Source organism: Mya arenaria, chromosome 2, assembly GCF_026914265.1.
Source record: "Mya arenaria isolate MELC-2E11 chromosome 2, ASM2691426v1".
Taxonomy (NCBI): domain Eukaryota; kingdom Metazoa; phylum Mollusca; class Bivalvia; order Myida; family Myidae; genus Mya; species Mya arenaria.
In genome coordinates, this window is record NC_069123.1 from 33,843,546 (window position 1) to 33,859,666 (window position 16,121).

The 16,121-nt window shown below is 33.4% G+C and overlaps 2 protein-coding genes across 3 annotated transcripts in view; one reads left to right on the forward strand and one right to left on the reverse strand.

Moving 5' to 3' along the window:
• LOC128209278 (poly(A)-specific ribonuclease PARN-like) overlaps nucleotides 1–16,121 on the reverse strand; it is a 35,409-nt gene that overhangs the window by 4,744 nt on the left and 14,544 nt on the right. Inside the window, exons 17-20 of one of the 2 annotated variants that reach the window (XM_052913241.1) lie at nucleotides 3,690–3,776; nucleotides 2,973–3,050; nucleotides 1,994–2,339; nucleotides 1,269–1,369 (exon numbers count right to left, since the gene is read on the reverse strand). In XM_052913241.1, the coding sequence (XP_052769201.1) occupies nucleotides 1,269–1,369; nucleotides 1,994–2,339; nucleotides 2,973–3,050; nucleotides 3,690–3,776 (612 nt within the window). The remainder of the gene's footprint in view (nucleotides 1–1,268; nucleotides 1,370–1,993; nucleotides 2,340–2,972; nucleotides 3,051–3,689; nucleotides 3,777–16,121) is intronic. The other variant, XM_052913252.1, reaches the window with a different exon arrangement.
• The window catches only part of LOC128209288 (bifunctional apoptosis regulator-like), a 40,266-nt gene continuing 27,973 nt past the window's right edge, over nucleotides 3,829–16,121 (forward strand). The window contains exon 1 of the mRNA XM_052913273.1: nucleotides 3,829–3,902. The gene's annotated coding sequence lies outside the window, so the exon portion shown is untranslated. The remainder of the gene's footprint in view (nucleotides 3,903–16,121) is intronic.

Here is a 16,121-nt window from a genome sequence, read left to right on the forward strand (position 1 = left end):
TTCTTAGAGCGCCTGATAGTTTACAACTAAAGCAGCACACCTAAGAATTAATAAGTGAAAGGTTGTCCCATAAGCTTTGTAGGACCTTATAATTCCCACATCATATTCTTCACAGGTCTGGGAAAAATAAGATCCTATTCTTCACGGTTTCAAACTGTGACATATATGATTGACCAAAATGGTGGTAAGCAAGAGAATCATATTCTTGACAGATTTTGTCGATGAAATTGCTGTGGTTAGCGTGTCCTGGTTTCGATTCCCAGTGTGGGGACATTTCAGTTTGGTTTGTGGTCACCAAGCCAGACGTGTGGGTTTCCCCCACAACACAAGACCACAGTCTAATTTAACATTAAATCAAAAAGAGTGATTAATTAAATGTTGAAATAACTTGTTTCACAATCATTGCGAAAAAAATTAGTTAAAGTGAAATACCACCGTGCGTCAAGAACTTAGTGAGGGGTTAATGTCAATTGTTAATCATTAAGCTTCAACAAACAACCTTAGCTAGCAGTGGGCAATGGAGGAAAATCTTCCTCCTTTACGACAAAGGCAGGCTTTTCTTCCTTTTTTCCGGTGTTGTTGTTATTCTTATCAAGGCGTCTATGGAAGTTTCGTTTTCTATTCGGGCCGTTTTTTTTTGCAGGTTTATTGTTAGGTCTCTGCAGAATGACTGATAACGGCAGACATTTTAATTGAATAGCTAATATGACATTGAGGGCCAAGTGTTAAGAATTTTGTTAAGAGTTAACAAATGGTTAACAACATCGTTGTTAACTTGTAAACTTGAAATATTTGACAATGAGCTCATATATTTAAATAAAACATATACAGCTGAAACAGTTGTCTTAAGTTTTGTTAGAAAAAACTGCAAATCACAATCATATTCATTAAAATTCAAGAGCAGTAAAATTTCGAAGTTAACAATGTGGTTAACTTTAACAAAGTTCTGCGCAATCGGCTCGAAAAACTTAATATTGTTGAGTGTTTTTTTCACTTGCACACAAGTTATAAACGCCCATGAAAATTGCTAATTTTATTATACAAATATGGTTTTGAAATGTATTAAATAAAATAAATAAGTACATATTGTTAATTATTCACCAAAATTTCGTGATTCAAAATTTTGAAATACATTCAATCATTTAAATAATAAAAAAAACAGGTTTTAAAAACTATTAACAACCATAAAAACCACAGAATTATGCAATAGCCATGCAATTTAGCCAATCGCGGCCAAGGTTGAAAACTAGAACATCAAGAGAGATCACCTATTTTCTTTTCCCCACTCGAAATGTTTTCGGGCCATTTAAGGGTTTCCTCCTTTTCCGGGGTTGAGTTGGGTGTTATACGTGACTGGAATTCAGGAGCCCTGCGAAAGGTTATCGGATGCCATCAATGATTAAAAAAAAAAGATTTTCACACTATAATATTTTATATGAATGACTTGACAATTATTGGAAAAAGAATATATGGGGGTGTACTGTATGGATCATTATGTGAGCAACATGCGCTACAAACGTGCGCAACTAAAAAAAGATCATTGATTACTCAGCCATAAATTAAAAAAAATATTTTATACCGGATTTTAAGTGAAATCTGACTAATTTTGATCTGAAGAGATTTTGAATATGTTTTGTTATTTCATCATTGCCACGAAAATTAAATTTTACCTTTTTAAAACAAAATGGTTATAAGTCGATTCCCACTGCGACAAATATGTTATATGGAGGAATAAAGAAACTATGCATGCAAGATATTTCACATCTTAAAGAAACCTTTAAAACAGAAGCTTCAACAGATAATATACTTTTGAAAAATTTCACATCTTAAGAGTGGGGGTATTACTCTGTATCAGGGATAAATTGATAGCTTAAATAGTTGAGTTTAAACAGTTAACGCCTCTTTTTTATATACAGAAAAGTTTCTCATCATGCATGGAGTGTTGTCTTTTTCCGCTAGTATATATGTACCACATAGGACAAAACTAACTTACTCAGCATTCAATGCTTTTGACTTTTTGGCACTGCTCCCTCCATCTTCCAATTTTGTACCATCATCTTGCGGGGAATGCGTCCTCTTGGCACCCTTCTTCAATTCATTAGAATGACCTTGACTTTCATGAAGGTCATGACCTGTATGGTAGTGACCTTGACCTGAGTGGTTGTTGTGGTGATGGTTGGGGGTGACATGTGTGGAGATCGGTGGAGTGTGGGGAATAGGGGCATGTCCGGGAGGGTGGGGCTTGCTGGGAGTCCAGTGGTACTGGTTGAGTTGAGCTCTGTGGTCCTTGTACGTCATCAGGCGGTACACAGATCCCTTCTTGCACAGGGTCTTCATGACTGTAAGGGCGTAAAAAGGTAAATTTTGCACTGATACGGTAAGGAGATTAAATACTAGGGGCCCCAAATGTAATCCCATGAAAGGTCTCCATAAACTCTTCCTATATAGCAAGTTTGGACACAATATGTCAACCCTAACTTAATTTATTCACTTTCATAGGGGAGTTTAATGCAGCCCGCATGAAAAACAATGGACATCATTCTAACAACTCTGTTTCACTATGTGAAAACCTGTTTTAAATACTACTACTGTAACATAATGATACAACTTTTTAAGTAATAATTATGCAAGTACTATAAGTGACCAAATGCTCGTTTAATTTTTCCATTAATAATTGCAATTTGTTAAAAGATTAAGTGCAACAAGGAACATTTTAGTAACAGTAAAAACTAAAGCAGATGCATTGTACAGAGGCAGAAGGCAATTAAGTGCATGTTTATCAGATCTCCAGTATTTAAGTATGAAGTTTGCATGCTTCTTTTCAAACAAATAATTGCTTAAGAGATGTTTTGCCATCATTTTCTAAGAACGACAAACAAAAAATGAAGTAAAGAGTGTTTTAACCACATTATTTTTTTGCAATATGAATATGCGCAAACAGTTATCAAAATAATGAGATTTTTCGCGCGCACCTGAGCTGGATGGCGTAGAAGAAAAATGGAGGGAAACGTAGGCGGACGTGTCGTCCAGCCAACCAATGTAGACACTACCTGAAACAAAATTTGCATGAACATTTCATCAATATTTAGACACTTGTATTAAGGCAAAAAGAAAAATAATGTTTGTTTCCCTATTTCCAAACTACACAACCTTTTTAAATATATTGAAAAATATATTTATCTTTAGTTTGATTTTACCTTAACCAGTTAACAAGTAAGTGTCTTTGGCTTTTAAAACAATACCAGTGATTCTAATACTGATTGTATGGATGATGTATAAATTATATTTTTTGGTAAAATTATAAAAAAAACAATTTGCCTTGACCTACCTACCCTATTTACATTAAAAAAAAAAAAAAAAAAAAATTTGGGGGGGGGGGGGGCATGACACCCGGAAACAAGCATATTTTTTGTTAACGCCTAAGCTGTTTACCTTCTTAGTCAGAAATTAATTAAAAAGTTAACATGTTTTTTTGCCTGTTCGCCAGACAATATCAATATTTGACTTCATCTCTAATTGAACATCAAGCAGGAAACTTTCAAAATCTTGAAAGTTTAAAGGATTAATATAAAATTGACATAAATTCATCATTTTTTTTTAGTTTCAGAAATGAATTAAATGAAATGCATTACTTCCCTAAAGGATTTTTATTTACAAAATCAGTGTTTTATCTTTAACAATCTTCTTACCAAAGGCTGAGAACAAGGCACTGATGTCTGACGTTTTCCATTCTGTTGGGAAGGTTATATGGAACACGTGGTCTCTGGATGGATTCACTGAAAAACACGCATGACTGTAGTTCACAAGGCTAAATAACAAACAGGGCTTCTAAAACCTGGCAATATTTTTGCCGATCTGGACCGATTTTGACCACGCCAGACCGATTTCAGGAACAGAAAATGGTAAATGAATCGGTCTGAAATTTGTTCATTTGTTTAACATTTTCGATCCAAGTCGGTAAGAATTGTTATACACAAACCCGGTTTGTCATTCACGTCCCCCAATATAAGGGGACAAGATCATAACCAGAAGATTCACGCGCCAAGCTGCTTTGATTCGCTACAATGAACACATGATATCTCATTATTAATGTATTTGAGTTTTTATATCAGATTTCTGTAATTTCTAAGTCTATACTTATTTCTTTTTCATTGTGAAGGCAGCTGTAAGCTTGTATAAACCTCGTTTAAGTCAATTTCCAGGATTGAAACCAACATGGGAGTCATTTTTGAGAGGCGCCATTGGAAGCGCTCAAGTCTAGAGTCATTTATATGAGATGATGAACCCAATACTGCTAGTCTGTGAGCTTTTTGTTTCATCAACAGTGGGCTGATTGTTCAGAACTTTGTTAACGGCAACATTGTTAACCAGACTGTTGTTAACTATTGATAGTGAAATACTTTATGGTGTGATCATATATTTAAATAAAACAAGCACAGCTAAAACATTTTTTTTTTAAAAATGCTTCATCTAACAATAATTATTGTGTTCGTGAAACTTCCATAATAGTAAAGAGTTGAACGTTAACAACGATGTTGTTAACGACGTTGTTAACTTTAACAAAGTTCTGAAGAAGCGTCCCGTAGTCTGGTCTTGTTTTATTTTTACCAGGGCAGCACCGCAACAAAGAAATCATACTAGTTTCATATTATTTTAGTACAAAGTGCATTGCTTGAGCTTCAAATATTTGCCGGGTTAAATTTTAGATTTTTTAATGAGGCGTTTTTATGAAAATATATAAAGGAAATAATCGCGAAGAACAAACAGAGGATACAGACAGAATTATAGACGCTTAATTGCACAGTCGGAAATCATCCATTGTTTACATTTAATAACATTATGTCAACTTCCTTTCAAATGCCACCATGCAAGATTTGAAATAAGGCCATGATGCAAAAAAAGTTTGGTGTTTTCTGACTGACTCAAAATAATACCTGCAACCTGTAAGTTTTTAAACCATCTCCTGAGGTTTTGGTGATATTTTTGTTATATTTTTGGTTCCTAATTCATGCTGGATACCGTTAAGGGGATTAGGAAGTAGAAAATCACACACAAAAACTTCCCTAATTACCACCCCACACATTCAAATATGAGTACAGAAACAACAAACAAACTATTCATAAATTGTGACCCCACCTGGCAAGTTTCGAAATAATCTCATTTTACCATGGTAATAAAAAATGTGACCCTGTGATTTAAAGAGGGTGCTTAAAGTATTGTGGGCCGTGATTTATGGATTTCAAGCCCGTCCAAATTTATCTTCCGTGACAGTATTCACCGGGAGTGCCACTCTATGGTACCCTGTAATTTTGCACAATGCAAATTGAAATAATACCCCTCAAATGACAGCCCGTTCACAACTTCAGTCTAATTAGTCAATTGCACTATAGCCCTTGTTAAAAATACCTTTATTCTGCCTGCACGCTATTCAAATCTTTTGAGCTGTTTGGTTATGAATGGTTCGTACAATGGGCAAAGTGTTAAAACATGTGTTTTCTTTTGATGATTGTGACAAGATGAAATCTTCAATGAATAAGGATGTTTGCACGCCACGAGCATGAAAACATGGCCCTTTTTTCTCAATGAACCAGATTTTAACCTTTGTCTGAACAAAAAACATTCTTTCCTCAGATAACAATTCTTAAAAGCCTTCCTGATCAAACAGTTTAGACAGGCCTAAAAAAATGAAAACTATGGTAACAATATTAATAAATCATTACTCCGCTGAACATAAAACTTACAATAGGAGCAATGTTTGCACTCAACACTAAATTTGTCCTTGATACAGAAATTTACCTGCAGGTAGCTTTTTTCAAGGTCATTAAGATGGAAGTTCACTCAAAGGGAAATCCCCGAAATATCTTATTTGGGTGTGGATCGTTTCATTATAAATGTACATCAAAATGTTTATGTCAATGACAATATTGTCCTGAGGTGACATTACCTGGGAAACATTTTGTTTCATAAAATTATATGGGAACGTGAGACCTTGCTTCAATGAATGGACATATTTGTGGTCACAATACCAAATGTCATTTCACAATATACATTTTAAGCATAAAAGAATAAAAATCCCACGTCCAAAATATTTGCTGTCTTAAAACATTCCTATGGACTTGAGTGGGCGCTGATTAAAATTAATTTCACTTATATTCTTACAACACATTTCTCGATCTCGGAATATCAACCGAGAAAGAGCCAAAATTTGAAACAGCGGGAAAAAAAATGCTGACCGACCAAAACATAAAAGTTACAAGCTATGCATTAATTTCAACAAAGTCATATATTGGTTTGGCGCCAAAGTTGAGCAGGATGGTACCGCGACGACCGCAAAGTCAATGGAAGAAACCGCAAAATTGAGATAATGAAACAAATTCTATAGTCTCAATATTATATAACGTGCTCCCGCCCTGGTGATCTGGAGATCTTGTACACATGTACTGAAAAAACATATTTTCTAATTAAGATTTACTTAAAAAGCATCCTTTACAAATGTCACAAAAATAACGACATTCATCATCCAATAAAAAAACCCTGATTATTAAGATAAAAACGGTGAAAATCTAATAGGACAATATGCAAATTAACTACCAGAGTGTAGGCGGACTAATATTCTCCTTTTTTGAAAATGATCACGAGGCATATAGTTCTTTTTTCTCAAACCAATCGTATTATACTACATGGTATTGGCTGAACACAAATGCTGCATTCCTATCAGATCAGAACTCATGATAGCTTTTGGGCTCAAGGTTAACCTGTATACATGTGCCATTTTCGGAAAATACAAAACTGGCGGGAATTCGTATTAAAATTGATACATGTGAACTTGATTGAATCACAAGGAAAATTTTATGTTCTTTAATATCATTAAGAATCATAAATTAATATTAGCCCACATAGATTCATTCTCAAATGGTTTCATTTGAAACAAATCTAATATTAAGTTACTTTAAAACACTACATTTCTCCATTTGGCTTTGAATGTGAATAATTATTTTCACTTTATTTTGCATAATAACTATATTACTTTGATTATAATGATTTAATCAATTATAGAATTTCATTCAGTAATTAATTGTCACACGCTCGATCTTGTATCTCTTTTAACAAAAGCTACTAATTATAATTACATTGACAAATATTGCAAAAACTTCTGCAATCCGCCAATCACAAACTTTGCTGGTGGGCCAGTATACGTCAAATCTTCAGCGGTTCCACCCTAATTTCATGGCCAATCAGATAAGGGTCACTAACGGCAGGTCAAATTACACTTTAATGGACTTCTTTTTTGTATACTTAGCACTGACAGGCACTTAATCAGTCCCATTAGTGGCAAAGTCTGGGTTTCCATGCTTGCTCAATGTTTGTCATAACAAACAAACAATAAACACCGAATATAACAATCATATCTGACCAATTTTAATGAAAGTATTCTAATTCTTATCCATATTTGCATTCAGTGCATTATCCAAATTTTCAAAACAAGATCCTTAAAAAAAAAGCGGCATATCTATGAACTTGACAATAGGCGACCGATTTTGGCGGGACTCCGCATTTTAGAATAGTTGGCAGTCTGGGACACATGCCCTTCCTTGACCTGCGCGAGTATGGAATTCTATTGTAATTTCTACATGTCAGTAAGAGGGGCGACTTAAAAGTATTGAAACTGATAGTATCCTGTGATTAGACAAGATTTGAGTCGAGTTGAGTGATAAGAAAAATGTTTTTTTACAAGTTTATTTTTGATCAATATTTTCTGCAAACAAGTGTGCCACAGAGCAAACGGCAAACGCAAATGCTCGTCTGTTATTTTCAGTTTAACAAGGAGTATAACTCGGCAATGAATCAAGCCAGAGTCATGGGCCTTGCAAAACATGTGTGTAATGTGTTCCTGCCAACACGAGTACCAAGATTTATCTGAATGTCTTGAATATTTTTTAAGTTATTGTCATGGTTGTCAAGTTTTTGCATACTGTATTTTCTTAGTCTATACTTATTTCTTTTTGATTGCGGAGGCAGCTGTAAGCTTGTATGATCCTTTCTCAAGTCAATTTCCTTGATTAAAACCAAAATGGGCGACCTTTTTGAGAGGTGCAATTGGAGGCGCTCGAGCCTATAACCTCTTATATGAGATGCTGAACCCAGTACTGCTAGACAGCTACTTGTTTTTTTCTGACATTGGGGCGACTTTGTTAAAGTTAACAACATTGTTATTTTCATGGTTGAAATTTTTGCATGGAAAAGACACCAAGGCTTTCACAAAACTTCAACTTTTTTTTCTTTCAAAAAACATATGAACATAAAATGATTGGGAAAACAGTATAGGACCGATCACGTTTGTTAACACAATGTTGTCACAGATTGTGGCCTTTTTTATGGTACTCTGAAGAAACCTGTTACATCGTCTGACATGAAGACAACAACCAGATTGCAACCACAGGGTCAGGCAACAGACCTGATTCTTCATTATGGTATGTGAATAAGATCATTCTTTTTTTTTTACATGTGAATGTTCTACATCGACACAAGGTATGAATAAATGCTGTCTCCCGGACAGAATCTCAGACGGATACGCAAATACAGACCCTAGTTCTACATTCTAAATTGAATCAATAAAATTCAATGGGCCGTGGAAAAAAGAGGGGGCGAGCGTGGATGAAAATCTGCCATTTAATTTAAAGTCACCTTAATTGCAGAAAAAATATTCGCAAGTCATTCATAAACGCTGCACAAAATGGGGACATGCTTTGGTCCTTTTTCAAAGGGAATTCACGAAAGCATGCATAATTCGATGTGATAAGATGTGTTCTTTTGTCTACCACAACTATACCATAAAATGCATATGAGACAAACTATAATTTATTCAGACAGCATTTTATAATTAAGCCAACTTAATGGTCTTTTATACTTCAACATAAAAGTTTTCTATTAAGTTTGTATTTTTTTGTGTATTTTTTTTTTTAAATGTAATACTTACAATACAAATTTTAATAGATTTATAGTTTCATATCTCTTGATAATAACGATACTGTTACAAATTCTTAAGGCCAATTAATCAAAGCAAGGTAAATTGGAGAGATAAACTTATCAAACTGATGTCAATACGGACAAATTCACCATTTTAATCCTTGATCAAGGTAAAATGTTTAAATCTGCCTTTAAGATCTCATACTTGGAGGACAGGACATGTATACAGGAAGTTTCACATCCATGTATGTTTAAACGCACTCAAACAAACTGAACAAATATTACATCTCGTACCAGGGTGACACGACTCTCTCTCTCTCAACCTGGGCGAAACACTTGAAAACGAGGGAAAGCAGACTTAAATAACCTTAAAATAGCCTTCGTGCACATAGATTAACCATGTAACTATGATAACATGATAATGTTAGAAAAGAGAGCATTCAAGGACATCATGATTTTTGTTTGTCATACCAGATGTATGCAAATGATAAAACACTATGGTCAGGGTTGTTTAGACATCCCATGTATAAATAAGCTTCTGGCTTGATAAATGAACCTGGTGCCTCAAAAAATACATTTGGTTTGGGTTACCTGAACCTAGTGATGTTCCGATGATCGATTATAATCGAAAATCGATTGGTTGGGCCTGAAATTGGCGACAATCGATAGTATTTTGTTATAATTGATTATCAAAAAAAAAAAAAAAAAAAATATTAGTAAGTGTTCAGATGTTTTCTTTAACAAAATGGCTGATGAAATCCACAATGAGCAAGAAAATGAAATATTTTTTATACAACAACACTTAATAACTTCAATCATAGACATAAGGTATATGCATATAATGATTAAGAGTTTAATACTGTACATGAATAAAACTACAACTCAGGTACTTTCTAGTTTTTTAAAAACAGATTGTACTATCGATATTCGGTTACTTGAGTGGAACCGATCATCGATGGTAAAATTGCAACCGATTCCCAACACTACCTGAACCTATCTTCAAAATAGGCGCCAACCCTACTGTTTTAATAGTCAGTTGTTAAAAAAGTAAAAAAACATTAAAAAAAAATATTTAATTTTTTTTTAAATGTGTGTTTTAATATGTAGTTTAAAACACTTAATACAGAATATAACTTTAATATCATTCTCCATTGATAGCAAAAACATTCTTATATAAAGCCTAATAAAAAAAATAAAAAAGCCTACCTACCTTACTGTTTTTTAAGACCCAAACCAAACCTTTTTTTTGGCCTATGGTTTTAGCTGGGTTTCAAACGGGAAAGTTGGCTGCAGAAAAGGTACAGGGTGCTTGAGGTGAAAAGGGCATATTGTATCAGCTGTGAAGAATTTAATATTGTGAGTTTGACAAAATTTTAAGGAATTTTGTTAATTTGAGATAATATTAAGTTTCAACTGCCAAATATGTAAAGTTTGTATGTATTTATTATCATATTGATAAAAAAAGAAAAAATATTTCATTATATTAGGAATTGAAGTCCATGAGAGTGCAAATGTTCGTCTCCATGAGGGCAGAAGAATGCTACCAAAAAACTGGACAACTTGCAGCAACCTTCCATAGCTCTTTAGCTAAATTTATTGCTATACAATAGGAGGTAGATAATGTTAGATCGTGATGCATTGTATATAAATAAACCCCATATAATGCTGATGTCATTTGAAGGGGTATTGCTTACTGGTGACTAATGTGTCATATAAACAACTGAACATATATTATGAACAAAGTTGTTACAGGTTGTATTTTTGCTATTGTATTCAACTTAAATTTGACGTGAAATCTTTCAAGGCCAGAAATGCATTTTCGTAATAATTTCAAGGTATTAATTTCACAGATTCATGGGTAAAAGTTGAGAATTTTGAAAATCCTGAAAAATGCTGGGGGCGAAGCCTTGGTCAGGGGTCCAGGGGGGCAGAGGCCCCCGGAAGCTCCTTGAACATAGCCATTTTAGTGGATATGAAATGCCTTTTCCAGGCTTTAATTTTAAATAATGAGGAGTGTTGGAATAAGGTTTTTCAGACAAATATGACAATGAATAAGTATACTGATATACATGTGACACTACATACTGAAGAATATCTTGCATAAGCAAGCCAGTAATCATGATTTACTAATTTTATTTTAAAAACCTCAAAATTAACCATGCTAAAATACCATATTAATCTGTCACTTTAAAGAACATGGTGCAATAAGCAACTTGTCAAATCACTTCGCACTTCGGCCGAGATCGTTGCTAAGTTACCGGTACGGTACAAAAGACCATTAATCATTCTTGTTAATTGGCATCCTACTAGGGTGTTATAAATTATCTACAGTGTATAAAATTTTACGACATTTTGGGGGTAAAGTTGACATATACAGTACTGCAGTCGTCTGCACTTACACTCCGACCTGTTTTGGCAGTCCGATTTGATTTTTTTAGCAGCACTTCTGATAATAAACTTGTTTTTACAAGTCAGAGGTAATATTTCTTCTGTGTCTCAATCAAAAACACTGGTACTTGACAAGTCTCAACCATGATGTATTTAATGGGTATTTTCCGAAAATCTAAAAATAGTAACAAATATCCAGTTTTTCTTTACATTGTTTCCGTCATTGTTTTTGTCTGAAAATTTAAGAAATTAGAAATTCTACCGCTTTTGAACACAAACTACCGCTATTGAGACCTAAATCTACCTCTCTGTCATTGCCAAAGCAAACTCAGCAAGTTTGCGGTTATTTTTGATAGGCCTGTTGTAAGTTTTTCGGTACCGGAAGTAGAGGATTACTTTATATGGAAAATGCTTAAAATAGCACATGACGTATTGCAAAGGCTACGATCTACGCACACTTCTGGAGAAATGATCCGAAAACTGATGCTTTCTGTCACGGAAAGCCCACGAGAGAGATTAAATTCGAATTTCTTAAGATTGAAACTGAGATTTAAGCTTGCTTAGATATCATCGCTGACCAAACTTGAAAACAAAATACTACTCGCGCCTTTTTTTGAATATAATTGTGACTAAGGAACGCGTCTACCATATATGGAAACTTTCGTGATTCTCCTCAATGACGTTAATCTTCCGATCGATTTGATTAGTCGAGCAGCAAGTCGTGTTTTCCCGCCTATTTCCGTGAAATATACGTCACAGCGTCGTTTCAAAATACCGCAGTGTTCGGATAAGACAATAATAACATAAGTTATCGCAGATCTATACGAACGTCGAAGCATCGAATAAGCTATGGAAAATATATTTCAAGGTCCCAGCCTACCTCCCCCCCCCCCATTTTCTCAACGGATCTCGACGAATTGGAAATTCGACCCTCCGGGAATACGAAAATCCGGAATTTCCGGATTAATCCGGAAAACTTTTACCCATGCAGATTATTTCCCTCCTCGTAAAACCACTTTTTAAATGATACTGAAATAATATCAGATATCCAAAATTCACATCATTGTAAATTTGATTTCTTTAACGACATAATGAGAAATCTTCAACAGCATTTGATATGAGACTCTGGAGGCATATTCTAAGCTTCTTCCTGAATTTATCAAAGAGTGATTTTTTCCGAATTTTTAAAGCTGCACTCTCACAGATTTACCATTTTTACAACAATTTTTTTGTATTGTAAAGAGCAAATTTTTGCGTAAATATCAATGATAAAAGATTGCTGACAAAAGATCAGATCGCAGATTTGCATGTTTCCTTTGAAAATTAATGTTTTATGGCATAAACCATAACTAACAGTTAAGAAAATTGCATAAAACATAATTTTTTGAACTTAAATATTTTTTGTCAGCAGTCTTATATCACTGGTTTCCATAGATTTTCGCAAAAGAACGGCTCGTTCCAAGACAAAAAATAAAAAAAAGTTGTCAAAACGTTCAATCTGTGAGAGTGCAGCTTTAACAATGAATCTAGAATAAAATGCCCTTTATTATTCATCAAAATAATAAAATGCCATCATTATTTGGATTTTTTCTTGCTTATTCTCATATTTTTGGTATAAAAACATTGTTAGCTATTTTTAAACTCAACTTAAAAAACACCATTTATTCACAAAATCAAACATTTTTATCAAGATGTTAAAAAAAACAGCTCCTGACAGACAGTTTTGATAGCTTTTTTCAAATTCTTATTTCTTTTAATTCTTTGGAAGTTCTTTCCAAATAAAAAAGTTTCACTTGAAATATTCAACAAAATTGGGACCAAGAACTTCGACATACTTAATATGTTTGCCAATCAATATACAATAAACATAACAGAATTTGTTTTTCTTTAAAAAAACAAAGACAAGAATATAATGTCAACATTGAAACGCTCCTATAATGATTTAAGAGAAAGCTTTTTACAGAACAAACAGCTAATGTCAATAAAAATTGCATAGATCATGTCCCCGAGTGCGTTCTGAAAAGAAAATGCACTGTGCAAACAAATCAATTAATGTACATGACAATTTACTGTCCTCCTTTCATTCAAACTTTGTTTTTCAAGGAAGAAAAAATCTACAAAAAACATTTTGAATTTTTCAGGGGCAATCACTCCCAAAAAAGTTTTCTTCAACAACAGTGATTCAACAGTTATTTCCCTTTCTTCAGAATTTAATGGGGATCTTTTTACATAAAAATATTTATATAAACTATGACAAAATTAATTTTGCGCCACAAATCAAGAGATAGTAACGATGCATGAATAATTATGCAGCTATAAATAGATATGACCAATAAAATGGGGGCCAATCCTATCTTAAATGAGTCAATACATGTCTGATTTACAGCTTTGGATTTCGCAACTTGTTACACCCTTTCGTTTATAGTTTATAACTACATCCTGAATTGAAGTAACCAAGTAATGATTGTTATAAAACAAGTCAAATATCATTATGATCATATTTTAACACCTGAACACATCAAACGCTTTCAGAATATTGCTTCCAAAACACTTCAAAAAGACTGACATTAATAATATATATTAAGAAAAGCATGAAAGCAAACAAGTCGTTTCTTCCATTGCCAAGTTAAACAAATATGAATAAAACTGTTTGCTTAACGAACAAATATTCCATTTAAAGTGGCTTAAGCAATTGAATTTAATTGCTACAAGGATCTGTTTAAAGTGACATTCTCGCCTTTGGAAAGTTCAGGAATATAGTAAAAAGTGACAGGTTAAATTTGGCATTTAAAACACTTCTTACAACACATCTAGCTGATAAAGAAAACAGCTAGCTTTGTTTTAAAGTTTAATTCACCTAAAGGAAACCAAAAAACTTAAATGTTGACAAAGCCTGCCATATATATGTGTTTTTTGTTTAAATACTATAAATACTTTATAAACCATTTTGATAATCATGTCCTCAGTGGTGTAGTCAATAAGTTCAACGCCTACAGACCTAGAGGAACTGAGTTTAAAACCTGTTGCCAAGTAAAACTTTTTCATATTTTCCCCTCTATTTATCTTAGTTATTTTTATATGTAAGGAACAGAGTTTATTCAACTTAAACCATTTCGGTTTCTCATCATTAAGATATACAAAAAAGATAAATACAACAAGCAATAAATGAGTATGAGTTGCTGAGTATGTCGTATCAACAGAATAATACTTAAATTTTAAGCAATGCATGAGTTCATATGAACAAATTATTATATTTCATAACATCATGAATATATTACGCAATGAAAAAATATCATACTGAGTTGTTTAATATGTTATTACTAGGGATGGCAACGAGTAGTAAAAATAATACTCGAGTACTCGGACGATCGTTCAATCGAGTACTCGGGTACTCGATTACTCGGAAAAATTGAATATGTGTTCGCAAAGACAAGATTGTGTATACATGTATCGTTGATGATGTATATTGTGCGTTGGTCGTATTATTGGTCATTTTCACCTTTAAAGTAAACTTTCATTACGTATTTTAACAAAAAATGATATAAAAAGAAAACAAATGTTGTTTCTGGCTTTTAATTTGTCTTATTTGTTTCATTTTATACAAGTATTCACTGCAGAAATGAACAACAATTAGAATTACAATGAACGAAAATTAATAGCATACATAAAAATAGTGAACGAAATTCAATACGAAATTCAGTTGTTCAGTTGTTTACTCTACAAATTAATATTTTTTAAATGATAGTTTTTGTACTGTGTAATTGTTGTTGACCTCATTAATATTCATAATTCTTGATTTAAAATATCAACCAATCAATTGTGATAATCATTGCAAAAATAGTTAAAATAAATCAATTCTCGTAACGGTCGATACTCTTTCGCTCGTTAGCGTCCATTGTTTGGTGAAAGGTCTCTAATTGGTATACAATAGAATTGTGTTGATGAAAGTACCTCTATCAAAACTTTGCTAATTGACATCAGTGCTAATTTGAAATAGGGGTCCTTTGTTGACAGTTTGCAACTATCACAACAACTGTCAACTAATTGATTGAGGTCAATTGTGTACACAGCGGGGATTAGAGGGACCATAAATTGTCCTCTTGGCAACTAACCAGATCTGATATTTTGTCTGTAAATCGTGTATTTGGTGATTTTTATAGATTTTTAAAAAAAAATCCGAGTACTCGAGTAGTGATTTGGTACTCGAGTACTCGGACGTTCGATCGAGTACTCGGGTACTCGTTGCCATCCCTAGTTATTACTAATTCTTTATGCATCTCTTATATACTGTGAAATCATTAATGTTCGTGGGGCATTAATGTTCGTGGTTTTCGTGGGTAGGGTGATCCACGAATTTAAGAGCCCACGAAATAGACCCTTTATTCACTTTTTCAACTGACATGTTATGTACATACTAGTTTATTCGTTACAGAAGTCGCAGTATACAGCGTTTATACCTGTCTCACTGTATATTTTACTATCTTTGTTTTATTAATATATTATATCTGCCTTTAACAAAAAATAAACCAAATCAATTACATGTGTTTTTATGAACCAAATGACAGAAGCACGTGTTTAAACGTGTGCTGTTTATGAAAATCTCCAGGTTTACATGATGTGCGTGATGAGTGTCGGTACTCAATTTTTTTATTTAATGAAATAATTAATCGATTACATTGGAGGTTACTGAGCACCCAACGTGACAAAGTACAAAACAACACGTTCAATATGCTTATTAAACAAAAATATGTGAATAAACATTGAAA